Source organism: Misgurnus anguillicaudatus, chromosome 15 (genome assembly GCF_027580225.2).
Source record: "Misgurnus anguillicaudatus chromosome 15, ASM2758022v2, whole genome shotgun sequence".
NCBI lineage: Eukaryota > Metazoa > Chordata > Actinopteri > Cypriniformes > Cobitidae > Misgurnus > Misgurnus anguillicaudatus.
Window position 1 is genome coordinate 1688039 of NC_073351.2, and position 18405 is coordinate 1706443.

Genomic DNA, 18405 nt, shown 5'->3' on the forward strand with positions numbered 1-18405 from the left:
GTGTTAATTTGATTAAATTACAACATAATGCATGTTCAAACACAGCCGGACACATTGCGGTAATGAGAATTTCAGCAGAAAATGAGATAAAATTTACAATTATAAATTCTTATGTTGAAATCACACATTGTGCAGGGTAGAACACAGTATTGTGTTAATTCTGATGCTTTTTAATGTTACTATATTACACATTTTAAAGCTAAAATCATTAGTGCCGTGGTATTTCAATGGTTTCGTGAGAATCACCCATATAGGTATTCACAGGCTGTCCCATACAGTTATACTTAGGTTTTAAAATACAAAGCTTACTACAAATTGTTTCTAGAAATAATATGGCACCTGTTACATCGGCCTTTAGCAGTCTTCTAATGAACAGAAAAATACATTAGGATTAGAGACATCACTTCCAAAGAAAAAAAAAAACGAAAATACATCTTTTGTTCGCAATTTTCAAAAAGGTGTTTGTTTACAGTGTAATTGACACAAGCTTTTATTCTAATAGTATTCCATCTGCTTTGATTTTATCTGTATTTTCAGTGAAAGAGGGTTTCCTGTTGGAACTGTTTTACATCTCATTTGAGAAATTTACATTTAGACATTTAAAAGACACTTTTATCCAAAGATTAGGAAAAAATAAATAGATTTGTCATTTGGAGGCCGAAACAATGCCTGTTGAAAGAAAGAGATGAAGATAGTTTTTTTGAAATAGAAGATAAATGAAATTGAAAAGCAGTCAAGATGTACTTTTGTTTTTAATTCGTTTTTAATTATTTTTTAATGGTGTGAGAGATGTTGACCAGACTGCGTGTGTAAGTTCATTCCACCAGCAAGGAGTATAGAAGAATGAGCAGGAAAGTAATTTTGTGCCCTTTTCTGAAGGTATCACAAGGTGCTGCTCATTTGCTGTACGCAAAGTTCTGTATTGGGTGTAGAAATTTAAAGTAACAAACATTTAAAAAGTGTTTTGAGCATTAGTGGGACTGTGAGTGTATGTTGAATGTGTAAATAAGTGAATAAGGGGAACTCTGGTTTATGGGGACTTGCTGATATTGCATTAGATCAGCACTGCTTATCACGTGAATGTCATTAGTGCCAAAGACTGCGACATGAGCTCTGCTAAAAATAGTGTTCACTGTATGCTGGTTGATTTTTCAGCCTGAGAATGTTGTTAACAATATACAGTCTCTACAGATTTTCATTATTTGCAATCACTAAATGCAACGTAAAATCAACAGACACATCTGACACATTTCTTTGTGATCCTGCACAGTTTTTCATTTCAATGCAGAAAAATTGCAAAAATGTAATAAATAGCATAAATTGCATAAATAGTATGTTATAGGGGTGGTTTCCTGGACAGAGATTAGCTTGAGCCAGGAATATAACTAGTTTTAATAAACATGCCTTACTTAAAACATTACTGGCGTGCATTCTGAGGCAAAACAAAGAGCGCTGATATATTTTAAGATATGTCACTGAAAGTTGTTTTCAGTTTGGACAGCTCTTAAATTTATTTTAGTCTAGGACTAATTTAATCCTTGTCCGGGAAACCGCCCCATAATGTATTATTTTCATAAGGATGCAGATGTTGTTCAAGTGATGTCAATAATGTAATACAATATAAAGCAATTGTTCAATTGTTTTGTAGTTCTTTGTCACAAGAAGTCTTCTGTCAATGACCATGTCAGCAGGAGCTTGTGCCTAAACAGTCAAATAAAGGGTCATTCCACGTTAAATCAAACAAATTTTAAAAACTTCCCCATGGCCGAAAATTTTATTTTGATTATTCTTTTCTGGATAAAGTAATGTAAAATAAAGTAAAACAATGCTGAAATATTGAATGCCATGGATGTATTTACTAAGTAATCCACTCATTTTAAAAGATGTCAAAATGATAATTTTCTTCTACAATTTGGGGCCAAATTACAGAAGGGTTGGGGTGGCATCATTATTTTATTTCTACATAGAGATTGGTAGGTCTATAAGTAGAATCTGTTGACTTTGTCACAATTGAACAGCAACAAGGATTATGCTAGTTAATCTGAGATAAAGCACTTTGTGTGTCTTTCCAAAATGTATATGTCTGTAACTCAAGATGTATTCATGTTTTCATAATAACAAACTTGTCTTGTGGTATCTATACTTACATGGCTCTATACTACAGTGCCATAGATATTTGGCCCTCGATGTGGCTCCAAGTGCAAATTTCCTGACAATTTTCGATGGTCAGAAACTTTGCATTCTGTATTGCTGATAATTAATGTATTTGAGATTTGGCGACCCCCCCCCCACAGATATCCACATATATGAGGAGCCGGCTTGCACCAGCCTTTAGGGCTACCTTTTGCAACGCAGGAACTGTTTTGTAGTTCCAGAACCATTTTCCGGAAGTACCTGCTTTTTGTTGTGTTCAGACCGCAAACACCGGAAACAATTTTAGTTCAGGAATGCATTTTGGTGAGAAAGGGTCTAATGATGAATTCCAGACATCTCGGAATTCGGATATTATGACGTTAAATATCCTTCCTCCGACCTCAATGCGTAGACGGCGAGAGACATTTGTGCTCTTGTGCCAATTATGGCAGAAACTATCCATGTACTGGATATTTCAAAATTCATGTTTATACATATTACATGGTGTAAAAATAGTTTAAAGTTTGTTTCCGGTACACATAAGGCTGTGACGAGCTAGCCGCCATCCTTACACACGACAAATGAAGCGTCTTGCTGAGGTCAGGATTAATAGATCTGCCCCGAGTTTGAGAGGTCAGATAGCGACTTCATTTGCCATTCCAGATGTTCACTTCTGGGTTTGAAGTCAGTAAAACATCTGAGTTGTCTGGTATGCTTGGAGGGAGTCCAGTGCAATTTTAATAGGACATAGTAAACATAAAAATATTTAGGCTACATGTATATCTCTTGTTCAGCTAGCTCCATGAAAGAAAAAGAAACTAAAACAGAACTACAAAAGAATAACCACAACAAAGACTGTCAGAGTGGTTCAGACCACAAAACAATCAAGTGGTACCATTTATCAGATCGTATCCTTGGCCACAGACCAGCTTATGTCGGTGATGCAGCGATACACCAAACAAAATCCTCGCTGAAGGTTAGTGCATCTTGTATACTTAACGGTTAGCATCATATATTAAAGACACTTACAGATTTTGTAATGTTGAGTGACTTTAATAGAGAATAAACCGTTGTTTGCTTTAAGTGTGACCTAAATTGGTCGCCACATGAGGAGCACACATTATAGATTAGAACCGAGTGAATCGTACGTTTTTATCGCATACATTTGAAGAAAGTTGAAGACAAATGTTATATAAAGTAATTTATCTGGCACAAAGCTTACTTTTTTGGCAAAGTAGTGTTATAGTTTTATAAAGATTTGATTTAAAATAGATTATGACCCTGATATGTTCTTTTTTATGTAGAGAGAGAGTAGCAACAGAGTCCTCTTTGTTGACAGTGGAAAACTAAAAACATTGGAAATGCCCATATGACAGATGTAGCAACAGCTGCCGTAGCTCTCCTCCACTTGTCAGACTAGGCAATTGCAATCATTTATTTTTTTATATGTAGAGTAAATGAAAAAGGTCTGACACCAGTGTCCAAACTCTTGCGAAGCTATGCTCATTTTCAAAGCCTTGTGGACATGCTCAAGGAGCCCAGAGATATGAGCGTCAGAGTCATTCGGTGAGTCAAGATCCAATCACATTTTAAGACCAATGACATGTTAGACAAAGTTTTAAGGCTATAAAAGCAATTGTTTAATTAAACACACATTTTTTTTTGGCTTCCGATGCCTAGAGAGAAGTGAAGAAGTGTGAGGAGCTGTGGGCAGAGGCGGATGAGTCAAGGCGGCAGGGTTGTGGCAGGGGAAAATCCTGGATGACTTGAACACCTGAGTTTCTTCTCTTCCAGCAGTTTAAAAACTTTATCTTTATTGATATGGGCTGTACTTTACCCTGATTTATCTCTCTTTATACAACAGTTCTTTCTGGTTCTCGAATCTGATTGGCTAAGAGCTATGCGATATTGTGCTGATAACGGCACTGTAACCGCTTCACCTTTCGTATCATTCCGCCACCTAGTGAATGGAGGTCCTAAGCAGGCTCATCTCTTAATGGAACACAGACGTGCTGTTTTTAAACACTCTCCGTGTGTCTTATTAGTTCACTAGCTCGTAAATCAGTCTGTGAATCCCAATCGGAAGTTATTATTCCGTTAAAGATCAGCGCTCTTGGATGTTACGTTTAACTTAATGGGATTAATGTCTTGTCACATCGTGTGGACACTTGGAAAGAGGAATGTAAACACTCGGTTTTTCTTCTGGAGCTATAGACCATTTCAAAAGATGTAAACAACACTGGTCTAGAAGCACTTCCTGTTTCCGTTTTTTAACACTAGATAAACGTTGGGATAAAATAAAACAACAGAACATATAAACCTGAATTAACTGAAGTTAAACAAACATCTTAAAGATAATAATACATGTGAAATAAAAAAATAACTGTCACAAACTGTAACAGGAAGTGTTTCTGGACCAGTGTTGTTTACATCATTTGAACTGGTCTATATCTCTTATCAGAATGCAAAAACATCGTGGAACTGCAGGTAAGCACCGCAGCTTTTAAATGTGGACATTGATCATTTACTTTATCGTGACTTGACTATTAAAACATGTGTTGAGATATCACCACTGGTATATTTATAAGCAGCATGCAAAAACATCTCTCTTACACTTATAAAAAAAAGTTTTATATAGTACTGACAAGAACAAAGTTTAATAATAATCGAGTGCTCGTATCGCGTTAAGAGTAAATGGGAAACAAATAGTAACATTATATAAGTATAGTTTTATTAACTTTTACCTCGCGCCAAAACAATAACAACACAAAAGACACTAAATATGAATAAAAAAAACAAGTAATAGTTTGATCATGACACCAAATACTGCTGATTTGATCTCATTTTGAACATCAAAAACAAACAAGGCGAATATCAGAGCCAGGGAATCCCTGTCAGAAATGTAGCCCAGATAGGGGGGTGGTCAGTCGGTCGAGTGAACACATATCCGCTCATGGCTCTGGTTCTCACATGCCGAATCTTTCTAAGCAAACGTTCAAACATCTTTACTAATCGACTGTAGATTTAAATATAATAAATATATATTCTCGACTGAACTAATCTTAAAACTACACTTTGTGACCAAGAAACATTAATATAAAGAAACGCCTATCCGTCCATTGAGTTATTATGAGATTCAAAGCAGCCGAAAGTGTTACCTGTCATTCTGGCAGCCCTCAAATCCGTGGCGAAAGAAGTAGTTCTCAAACAAAGAGGCTTTTAAAATAACTCCGTTGTTGTTTTCTAGTTTTCGTTTTTCAAACGTGTGCCGTCGAACTGTTGTATAAAAGCAATATCGCTCTCGGAGTCGTGTGATATAGCTTTATATCATCACGGCTGTGATTGCCTCCGGCACTCGGCCTACGGCCTCGTGCCTCTAGCCTAATCACAGCCGTGATGATATAGAGCTATATCACACTCCTACTCGAGCGATATTGCTTAAATAAACATGTAGGGGTGAACCGGGGCAAAAGTAACGCGGGACGAAAGTAACAACGCTATTTTCTCCGAGCCCTAATAAAAACATTTGCATCCCAAACTACGACAGCATCTTAGGCACACAACCCCTGACAGACATGACAAATATCACGTTATTTACTCACCATTTTCCGCATGTAGATCCAGAAAGGTGTTTTCAACCATGATAAGTAAATTCCTAAAGCGGTCATTTTGTTCTTATAACGCGTTGTGTTTCTGGTTTCATGTGTTACAGTACTGATCAATCTACAAGTTATTTAGTGCTCTAACACATCCTGAAGTTTGACATCTCTGAGTTTTTCAAAATAAAAGTAAATCGGGTTTAAATGTGAGGAGATCCTGTCGGGTCGAAAGTAACACTTGTTACTTTTGTTCTGCTGCTAATGCTGTTGTATATGTTGAAAATTGATATTCTAATTTGATTTAATTTCACATTTACATGTTCATAGTGATAGCGATCGGATAAATATGATCTAAACCAGACTAATGCCTGACCACTTATGCCAACATAGTTTTCAAGTCTATTGAGTAAGATTGTGTGATATATTGTGTCAAAGGCTGCACTAAGGTCTAGTAATATAAGAATTGAGAAATTTTCAGAAAGCAAATGGGTGGGACTTTTCATGCATGTACCTGCAGAGCGACCACCACCAGACTTGTTGTGTTAGAAGTTTTAATGTCCATCCAAATTTATATTTCAATCTATTTTATTAAGATACAAACAGTATCTTACAGTTTTTCTCCATTGGTTTGGCTCATTTCTTGAAACAGAAATTACATTCTCAAAACAACATGGACAAACCTCCAAACCACGTGGCAAGTGTTCACAACAGAATTGAATTTCTCATTCATTTCATCAAATTGCAAATATCTAAGTACATGTCTCAATAGCTCAGTACATCTTTGCAACTGATTAAGTACAGTTAGCCTACATTTAGCAGAATTTCCAAGTGAATAGATCTTGTTGATCTAAACTGATTGGTTGATTCTCAGTCTAATGGTTGTTTACTCCAAAATGTGTCAGCGTTATTTCATTGTATAAGTCATCACATGCACAATAGTCTGTTCAATTGGCAAAATGAGTCAAGAACATAATACCATGAATAACATATATGAATGCTTTGAACATTTGATAAATTTATTACAGCAATTGACAGTCAGGGAAAACTAAAACTTGACTAACAAAGTAGGAGTTTACGCTTTTGTAGAGAATAATGGCATTGGAAGGAAACGAGGCCCCTCACATCCTCGTGTTTGTGGATGAAGCTGGCTTCAACCTGGCCAAGGGCCGAAGACGTGGCCATAAAATTATTGCCCACCGGGCCATGGTGGATGTCCGAGGCCAGTGAGGGGGCAATATTACTATGTTTGATGCCATATCTGAGAATGGTGTGGCCACTCACATCCCCAGTCTTGGCCCATACTATACACAGATGCTCCTCATCTTCTTGGACCGCCTTCAGTTTGATTTGATCCCTCAAAATGAGAAAGGTCTCGTCGGGCCTCACCTACCACAATATGTCATTGTATGGGACAATGTGAATTTCTACCGTGGCCTGCTAATCAGGGACTGGTTCACTACTCATCCAAGGATGGTCATGGTGTTCCTACCACCTTACTCTCCTTTCCTCAATCCTATTGAGTTTTTCTCCTCTGGGAGGTGGAGATATATGAGCATAGGGCTCAAAATCAAAGGTCCCTGCTCCATGATGAACGCTGCATGTTAGGATATTACAGGAGATCAGTGTAGGGGATGGTTGCGACATGCATGCTGTTTCTTCCCTTGTTGCATCGCAAGGGAGAATATACACTGTGATGTGGACGAGAATCTGTGGCCAGAGAGACAGCAGCGTGTGGATGGTCAGGAGGGTGAGGATGGTGGCCAGGAGAGGGTGAGCACAGCGACCAGTGAAGAAATGTTAGTTCTGAAACTCCATCTTTATTTACAGCACTGTAGGCTGCATATAATTTCCATTTTTTTTGTGTTTGTATTCCAGTATATTATACAGTATATATTTTCATTTTACTCTGATGTATGGAAGTTACTTTGTGTGTGAATAAAAGTTGTTACAATTTCCTTGGCAGTGTGAGTGCAATGTGTCGTGTCAAACCTCTGAGGCTACTCTTACCCTAAAATCCTATTTTCGTTTTTTCAGTTTTATACACAATTGTATTCTGTTAGCTGGACAAAAAACAGTACAGTAACCATTGTCAATGAAGGACTGGGCTAAGACTGAAATGTGGACATAACGTATATTTCAATGGTCCTCTGCCATAGTGACAAAACATCTAAACATTTTGACTTGCAGTGCTTACACAATGCCAAAGAGATAAAGCATTTTGGGGGCATTGACTGTTTAAATGAGAAGGAAATTTAGTTTTGACACATGAGTGAACGGTTTTGGGAGAGGTATGAGCTTTTGCAGGTGAACCATGGTGTTGTGCCGAACCATCCAAGTTATTTTGACAAAAGCGCCAAGAGTGTTGAGAACGTCCAGTCTGTTTCAAGAAATGAGCCAAAGCAAGGATAAGGATATTTGCCATTTTTGTGGCACTGACGCTTTATATGAAAAAGGAATTTATTTTTGAAGCATGAATGAACAGTTTTGGGAAATATATGAGCTTTTGCAAGTGAGCTATAGTGTTGAGCTGAACTGTAAGACTGTTTTGCCAAATGATCTTAGAGTTTTGAGAATGTAATTTCTGTTTCAAGAAATGAGCCAAACCAATGGAGAAAAACTGTAATAAAGATACAAAATACATGAAATATGTAAAAAAAAATATATCTATTTTTAGGACTAAAAGTCTTCTTCAGGCATCATCTGGGTTAAGTGTGACCTCTCTTGGCACTAAACACATCTTGAGCGTTTTTGAGTAAAATGAAGTAAAAAGACTAATTTCTTTAAAATGAGAAATTATGATTTAATTTTATTTAGGTTTAAGAGATCCTGCAGTTTCCTGCTATTGCTCAAGTGTAAGGGGAGTTTACCCTAAAAACTTGACACATCAGTTTACATTTTTATAAAATTTTTAATACTATATACACATTTCCTGTATTTTCTGGATGTATTAAAGAGACTGAAAAACAATTATATATGATCACTAAAACATTGCAAAAACCACAAATCTAATTCTGGCAAGACTTTTGCACAGTACTGTATATGTAAGAGCTTTCTCTGATATTTCAGCGCATTTAATGAAATAAGCTTGCGCAACTTTCGCAAAATAAAACTAATGAAAGGCGCGGAGAGCAGCTGCTTTAGTTTGATCAATGAAAGCCTAAAGATAGCGCTGTACACTGTGTGTTCACAATAGAAGTCAGAAGTCAACGGTCTTTTGTGGCTGCTCGAACACATTGGACCACATGTGCGTTTACACCACAAAAGCAATCCGGTCAAGTGTGTTTTCGACTACCTCTGTGGTCGAAAGTAGCCTGGCTCCGCCCTCCGACGTGCTTCCGCTTAATTTTTATTTCGCTTCAGCAGTACGTCTGGGATTGCTCTGTAGAGTTTCGTTTTCTCCTGCAAAAATCTGCAGGACCAATCAGCAAACAGATGGGGGTGGCTAAGAACAATGGCATTGAGGTCGTGCGTCAGTTTGAGTTGTAGTTCAGTAATGGCAGCGGAGAAAGACGTGAGAAAAGCTATTCGGTCCGTTGTTGCAAAACTGCCGAATATACAGAAGTTAAAGCGGGAGCAAGAACCAGGTTTGCTAAGTTTTGTTTGTCCGATTATTCTGACTTGTTGTTTCCAGACGGTTTCGGTGCATGATATACGTCACAACCACACGTTAGCGATTGGCTTTGGCAGATCCTGAGTGACTCTGGGCAGATCCAATAGTTTTAAACTTCAGCAATGGACCCTCATTAACGGAAGTAACGCTTTGCAATGGAGAGTGGCCAGACTCTCTGTACAAATGAAATGAATGTACGAGAGTCTGGTTGGACCAGGCTAGGTCGAAAGTGGACAAGCTCAAAAAGTTTTGCACGCCTTTTACACCTGTCTTTAGCGTCGTCCACTTGCGATCCGATTGACGAAAACGCATCTTAATACCAAGTGTAAACAGTCCCTTAAATGCAATGAGATGCTCCTCACTCCCTTATGAACAGACAGTGAACGCTTTTAGTTAAAATAGATCTGATTTTTGTAAACACAGTCTGAGACAGTAGTATCTTTAGCCACATTAGTGTAACAACATGCTATATAAATTTTTTGGTCAAATTATTCAGTCAGTCAAAGGCCGTGGGCGGGGTTTTGTTTGTGTGAATGTTAATAAATACAATCTGTAATGTGTTGTCATTGGTCCACTGCATTTGGTGACCACATACACAAGTAATGCTAATGTAAAGCATGTATGTGTTAAGGCATGATCAAATGTTTATAAAATGTGACATTTTTCTACTTTTGCCTTATATTCGCCTTGCAAACATTTTGTCTCCACAGCAAACAGGGCAATTTTTCTAATACTTATGGAGGGCACTCTTTATTAGATTTTTAAAACACATAAGGTAGTCCACTACTAGCTTTTCACTCCAGACCTATCAATCTGCTCTTGCCTGAGTAAGTGTTTTTTACCCAAGGGAATAGACCTGCTAGGTCCTCTGTAACACATCAAGGGGCCAGACATGGAGATTCCTGGGGGTGCCATAATGTGGGCTGTTGTGAGCAACACAAGCTCAGAGAACCAAATCTGGTTGGGCCAATATGGCGCAAATAGCAGAAGTTGTTCTTTATTCTCCCTGAGCTTGCACAATACTTATCTCACTGGTGGGAACACATACTTGCATAGGCCTCGTGGCCAGCATGAACGCAGCACACGGCGCAAACTCTTTTTTTTCAATCACTGCGCAAAGACACTTGGATTACTCTGCTGATTTGGACATACAGATATGATTTGTACATCATTTAAAATGTCGTTTTTTTGTGTCCAATCCCAATTAATGAATGTTGTGCTTTTCACAGAATTAAGAAAATAAACAGGATATATATAATTGAAATATTTTGACATAAATTCACGAGTATACCTATATAAAAACCATGGTTTTATTAATTATTATTATTCCTTTATTTAACCAGGATCTCTTCTTCAAATGCGACCTGGACTTTCCTCTTACATTCCTGCCTAAAAGGCTCATTATGCAGCTCATTATGCAAGTCTTTGTTTCCTCAGGTGTCAATCACAGATTATCCAGGAGCTTTCACGCCTTTCTCAGCAAAAAGTCTCTTAGAAATTCTAAGTCAATATATTGTTTTATGTCAGGGATGGGCAACTTCGGTCCTGGAGGGCCGGCGTCCTGCAGAGTTTAGCTCCAACCATAATTAAACACACCTGAAGCAGCCAATTAAGGTGTTACTAGGCAAACTAGAAACTTTTAGGCAGGTGAGCTGAGGCAAGTTGGAACTAAACTCTGCAGGACACCGGCCCTCCAGGACCGAAGTTGCCCATCCCTGTTTTATGTGAATGATTAGGCAGAATGATTTTCACATACTTCTAAAGAAAAAAATCTTGACTACTAGATCCTGTTTTGAAAAGTCTTGAGAAAACATGTTTAGTTTGGGTTTAATCAGTGTTTTAAAAATTTTGCTTTTTCAAAAACCACGCATAAACGTTTTTCTCTCAAAAATACAAACATGTAAATTAGGGCTGTCAATAGATTAAAAAAATTAATCTAGATTAATCGCAGGATTTCATGAGTTAACTGCGATTAATCGCAAATTAATCGCACATTTTTATCCATTCTAAATTTACCCTAATATAACACTTTTCAAGTTTTTAATATTCTAATCATATATACATATATAGATGCTTTATGCAAATGTATGTTAACAACAGCCTGTTTACATTTTTAACAGGATCATCAGCCATTGTTTTGTATACGAATTTTCCTTTAAGAAGATTTTTCTTTCTCCATTTTGTAGAATTAGCAAATTTAAAAAAAAATAGTTGTTCACATTTTGACATTCTCTATTAAAACATAGAACAATGCATGATTTGTTGAAATATAACAAAATATGACAGAACTACACGTGTTTGAAGTTGAAAGAGTCAAATTACCACAAACATTTCCACATCCATACATTATATTACCACATCAATACCTTAAAATCACTGGTAAAACTAGTAGATTTAGCACACACAAAGCAAAAACATCATCAATGTATGTTCAACTTTTTTTCCTTTTGTTTGATTGACATTGTGACAGACTGCTTAAAATCTAAGTGATCTAATATAATGTTACACATCAGATATTTTTACCCAACAGTTAACCAAACATTTACTTAAAACATAACAGATTATAGATCCTACCTTCGTGAATTCTTATCAAAGCAGATATTTGTAAAACTGTAATTTTGTGTAGATGTCTATATATCCGGGTCGCGCACTTGCGCGTCTGTGTGCACGCGCTTCAGATGTCAGTCAGTCAGCGTGAGGGGATCGCTTTTGAGTCTTGTCGCTCTTAATAACTCTTTAACATTAATCAGGTACCGAACTTTAATGACTCTCTTAATGACTATTTTAAGATCAAGCAAGTCCTGCAGTCTATTTTATAAGTCATGCATAAAAGCGAAACCAAAATGAATTGAGACGCATTTTTGTAGAAGATTAAGCATTAGGAGGACGGTAACGTTACACCTCTCAGACGTATAAATAAAGATCATATCAGATGTCCAACGAGCATTTAGAGCATTGGATTTGGTAGACGATTTGCTTAATGTTCTTATTTCTATGAAAACCTTTTACTCATTTAGAGAGAGTCACATTTGTCTGCGTCTCTGTTCATTCAACTATGGGCTGGACCAAGGGTCAAACAGAAATTGCGCGTTGCGTTAATCTCCGTTAATAAAATTAGTGGCGTTAAAATGAATTTGCGTTAACGCGTTATTAACGCGTTAATTTTGACAGCCCTAATGTAAATACATGTTGCTCATGAGGACAATAAGTACTTGAACACCCTGCTATTTTGCAAGTTCTCCCACTTAGTGACCATGGAGAGGTCTAAAATTGTCATCGTAGGTGCATGTCCACTGTGAGAGACATAATCTAAAAAAAATCCAGAAATCAAAATGTATGATTTTTTTAACTATTTGTATGATACAGCTGCAAATAAGTATCTGAACGCCTGTCTATCAGCTAGAATTCTGACCCTCAAAGACCTGTTAGTCTGCCTTTAAAATGTCCACCTCCACTCCATTTATTATCCTTAATTAGATGCATCTGTTTGAGGTTGTTTGCTGCATAAAGACACCGGTCCACCCCATACAATCAGTAAGAATCCAACTACTAACATGGCCAAGACCAAAGAGCTGTCCAAAGACACTAGAGACAAAATTGTACACCTCCACAAGGCTGGAAAGGGCTACGGGGAAATTGCCAAGCAGCTTGGTGAAAAAAGGTCCACTGTTGGAGCAATCATTAGGAAATGGAAGAAGCTAAACATGACTATCAATCTCCCTCGGACTGGGGCTCCATGCAAGATCTCACCTCGTGGGGTCTCAATGAGCCTAAGAAAGGTGAGAAATCAGCCCAGAACTACACGAGAGGAGCTGGTCAATGACCTGAAAATAGCTGGGACCACCGTTTCCAAGGTTAGTACAATAAGACTCATGGTTTGAAATCATGCATGGCACGGAAGGTTCCCCTGCTTAAACCAGCACATGTCCAGGTTCGTCTTAAGTTTGCCAATGATCATTTGGATGATCCAAAGGAGTCATGGGAGAAAGTCATGTGGTCAGATGAGACCAAAATAGAATTTCACTAAACGTGTTTGGAGGAAGAAGAATGAGGAGTACCATCCCAAGAACACCATCCCTCCTGTAAAGCATGGGGGTGGTAGCATCATGCTTTGGGAGTGTTTATCTGCACATGGGACAGGGCGACTGCACTGTATTAAGGAGAGGATGATCGGGGCCATGTATTGCGAAATTTTGGGGAACAACCTTCTTCCCTCCGTTAGGGCATTGAAGATGGGTCGAGGCTGGGTCTTCCAACATGACAATAACCCATAGCACACAGCCAGGATAACAAGTAGTGGCTCTGTAAGAAGAATATCAAGGTTATGGCATGGCCTAGCCAGTTTCTAGACCTAAACTCAATAGAGAATCTTTGGAGGGAGACCTGGTGAAACCTGGTGAAAAACTACAGGAAACGTTTGACCTCTGTAATTGCAAACAAATGCTTCTGTACCAAATATTAACATTGACTTTCTCAGGTGTTCAAATACTTATTTGCAGCTGTATCATACAAATAAATAGTTAAAAAATCATACATTGTGATTTCTGGATTGTTTTTTAGATTATGTCTCTCACAGTGGACATGCACCTATGATGACAATTTCAGACCCCTCCATGATTTCTAAGTGGGAGAACTTGCAAAATAGCAGGGTGTTAAAATGCTTATTTTCCTCACTGTAATATTGTAGCCCAGTTTGTGCTGAACACATTATTGTGTTTTAAAGCAACTGAAAAAGCACAAATGTCAGTGCAGGTCAAAACTGCTCAAGGATGCAAAATCAGCCAAGACCCCATAGGGTTAATGCCAAGAGGGTCCTTGATTAGGGAATGCCACAGGGTATCGGGGGTTTCTGATCTTGAAGTGAGATTTGTTCATGAGAGTAAATCTGCTGCCAACACATGCTTACCCTGAATCAATGGCTGTATTGAGACCGTTCTGACTGTTAAGGGCACAGGGCCTGTGATAAAGTCAGGTTGGACCACATACTGAATGTTTGGTAGATGGTTGGCTGACTGACTGCTTGACAGCTTGTTTGTTGGAGAGCCAAGCTGTCATTGAGACCTCTAACTTTAGGCAGGGAAAAGAGATTGCTCTGCAAGGGACCCGGTGAACAACAATCTTAAGATTGGGCTAGAATTAGCAAATATGCAAATGGCCTGCTCCCTCAGTGGAGCAAGATCAGCCACTGTGACTTTCGTGAGTACTTACAGACAGAGAACGAACGACATGTGCCTAAAGCGTTGGCTTTTGTCATGAATTACTCATGTCAGTCCACACTCATAAGACCTCTGTTCATATTTGGAACATGAAGATATTTTTGATGACATCCCAGAGCTTTCTGAACTCTACAGACAACAATGCAACTCCCACATTTAAGGCCCAAAAAGGCAGTCTAGTTCAAGCGACAATAATGGTTCAATCTTCATGTCAGAAAACAACGAGAAAGATATGTCTTCACGAAAGTCAAGGCACATGTCGTTTGTTCTCTGTCTGTGAGTACATGTACGCTTTACGAGTTTAAATTGTAGCAGTTACAAATGACACACACATGGTCCACAAGCACTTTCTCCCCCTAAGCCTTTAGATGTGGGTTTGTCAAGCCAACATTAAAGCTTGTTCACAAACTTTACTTTATAGGTAAGCTATAAAACTTTCTCAAGTCCTGTAAGAGAGAACAAAGTTCTTCAGTAGGCACATGATAGTGACAGCACACCTCAGTCTCCCACGTTACAACATTGCTCCCTTCAGCAGGAAGAGGAGTTATACAAATTTCCGGACACTGGTATAAAAGACCTCCTGTGGCATTCTGTGGTGGTCTAAGTCTATGGCTAAATGTGCTCTGATGTGCCTTTTAGTGTGGCGTGCAGGGGATGAGGGTATTTTCCTCAGCATCCTCCTCTCTGACGCCACCACCAAAGACTTCAGTTACACTCCTTCCCAAGATAGAACCTGATTTCCTGATCAGCTTGTTTAGTCTGTTTGCACTAGCGCAAACTGAAAATGAAAATGACGCAGCAAGATAAAACGTCTGCATCATGGTTCTGCAAACATTAAACATTGAAATGATTCAGGCTTAAACCCTTCTTGTACAGAAGCTCAACTTTTCTTTTGTTCACTCCATCCTACTGTCTGTGTGGACACCCAGATTCTTGTAGTCCTTAACAGTGTCCACTTCTGTTTAAACTGTATTTGTACTTTAATGTACATTATTTTAACAGTTTAGAGGCAATGATAGTATGCGGTTTTGCGCATTATCCTTTAAAACATTGAAAGATTTTCTAAGTCTAATGGTTTTTGACCTAATTTTGTACAGTTAGGACAAAAACGTCATTTATGCTGAAGAGGCTGATGGTTCAGAAGGGCTGTGGGCAGGGCCAGTTTCCACTCACAGAAAACAGTGTATCCATGAGAGAACCGAAATGAAAGAAGGCTTCTATATGAAGGGGGTGTTGTTTTAAATGTCACTCTTTATCTTCAGTTTTGGACAGGTAACCATTAAGAGAAGTGAAACACAGTCGCACTGCCACTGATGCCCAGCTAAACGTACTTGTATGGCTTTGACGTTATATGTGAAACTCTTTAAAAATTACATCTGCGTATACATATACTGATGTTTTTAAAGAGTAAAGTATTGACTGAGTGTTTGTTTTTTAATGGACAAATTTGCTGAAAAATGTTAGCTAAATCTCAGTACCTGCTTTTGGGATCTCATCAAATGGAGAAGTGGTTTTAATGTTGTTTTATATATATATATATATATATATATATATATATATATATATATATATATATATATATATATATATATATATATATATATATATATATATATATATATATATGATGCACATTTTTTTCCAAACAATGCTTTGTCTGCAGTAATTATAATATCTTTGCTTCAAATAAAAAAAGTCACTATTTGTGTATGTGTGTCACAACTACATTTTCTCAGTAATAACTCTTTACATTCCTCTTTATCTAAATCTAGATTAAGAAATTGTACAGCTGGAGTTTAAGGTTATTTTAAGGTACAGTGTTAAAACATGCTTTCAGTTGGTGATTCCTCTTAATCTGGTAAGGAAAGTATGCCTGGAAATTAACAGGATGTCTGTCCTCCCACTCCATTCCTGAACAAGGGCTGTGTGCCAGGGATTTTTCACTGCTTTCCTCAAGACATGGCAAATCCACACTAGACTGTGACAGATATCAACCTCTACTGGAAAGGTGTGTTTGTAGGCAATGATACAGATTTCTGGGGAAATTAACTTAAAGACCGTGTAATGTTGTAAGGACGTGGTTACAGTGATTAATTTAATTCAAAACATGGTGCAACACTAGGATCCCTAAACAAGAGGGTTTCTGTTAGTATGAGGCCTAGTCTGGTCCAGAAACATTTGGTCATTATTTGCTTTTTTATAATTGGCTTATGTCGCTGTGAGCAAAAGTGAAACGCTTACGGATGCCAATTTTCCAGAGAATCCTGTAATAGCTTTCAGGATGCATTTACTTGTGGCCAGGAGTGTTTTTATATATGGACTCATGCCTCTGAACATTGAAGCAGTGCGATTTAGGGTGCTTTCCCACTTCGATTGCTCCCTCTCCCAACCTGGTCTGTGTTTAAATAAAATTATTTCGGTCTGAACCGTGGTAAGCTTGCATCATCGAACTGCAGCCATGTTGCTGGGTACTAATTATGCCCAAATGGACAGCGTTGTTTGCATCACTTTTCTCCTTTTTTAACCATTAGATTTACTTTCAAAGAATACAATCTAAAATTGTCCAAAAATTGGCTTTTTGCAGGGATCAGCTAATACGTAATCAATTGCGGGTCAAAGTGGATGACAAAGTGCAAATAGTATAGAAGTATGTTTGGACCAAATTGCTCTCCTTGTCAGGATCCTGTCAGAATCTTGTCTTGTTTTTAATGTCTAGTTCACTTTGACAGGCTCCTGACATCCCCGTATACTTGTCTTGTGTCTGTGTGGAGAGTCATGTGCTCTGTGTTTATGTTTTGTGTACCGCGTGCTCTCCTGTCTTAAGTCTTATCCTGCCCCCTCTTTCCTTTGTTAATTATTCATGATTGGTTTATTTCCTTCACATGTTTGTCATTGTTCCCTAGTTTAGTTTTCCCTATTTAATGCCATTGTGTCTTATGTCTTGGGCCGGTTCATTGTGTATCTTATGATATTGTCTCATGTGTGCCTTTATTTTTCTAGTTATTGTCATTGTTTGCCCCCTCGAGGGTATTTACAGTCCTCTTCTATTTTTTGCAGTACCGGGCATGGCTGCAGGCCAGCTACAGACCCAGTCCCTTTAACGACCAGGAGCAGGTTCAAGCTTTACTAAGTCTATACACTGAACAACAGCAACAGGCCCAGCAGCGTGAAGAAGAATTTCTGAACCAGTCCTCTAGCACCTGCTACCTCCCCTACAACCGACACAGCACACCAGGCAGCAACAGATGAAAGAGGTCCAGATGCCCTTCCTAGCATAAATCTGCTTTAACCTCAGCCAGACAGTAAGGCGGCATGGGACGAGCCAGAGTTGAGGACTTTTATTGGTATACTAGACTCAAATGTGCATTTCGTTTCAAACTGTACTACATTAAGTGAGATGAAACTTGAAGTATTTTTTGTGTCTTTTAGCTTGAGTTGAATACAAAACTTGGCATAATGAAGTGGTTGTATAATACAGATCTAATAGAGATTAACAGTATTTAATAAATCTGAAGTTATAACAAAATATTATTATGGATAAAGGTGTAGAATTTACGGACTTTTGTTCTCTCTGAATATTAAAATAAACACGAAACGATTTGGGTGTGTATTTAACATATTTAGCACGTAGTCATAGTACAAGACCACTTTACTCATGGTTGTCTTTGAAATAGTTAGAAATTACTGTTTACAAAATATGGGAAATATTTAGTTGAATTGAATGTTTGTGTTCTATTTCCAATGACTTTCCTGTTGATCAATTAAAATAAAGCAACATTGTGAATATTGCGATTATACAAATGCACAAGTTTATTAGCATTTCTAAAAAAAAACTGTTTTAGTGTTT

The 18405-nt window shown here is 37.9% G+C and overlaps 1 protein-coding gene across 1 annotated transcript in view; it reads left to right on the top strand.

Moving 5' to 3' along the window:
- Positions 1-18359, top strand: part of dusp22a (dual specificity phosphatase 22a) — a 390938-nt gene extending 372579 nt beyond the window's left edge. The window contains exon 8 of the mRNA XM_073853283.1: positions 17616-18359. Coding sequence (XP_073709384.1) covers positions 17616-17807 — 192 coding nt within the window. The 3' untranslated portion in view covers positions 17808-18359. The remainder of the gene's footprint in view (positions 1-17615) is intronic.
- Positions 18360-18405: the final 46 nt, after the last annotated feature.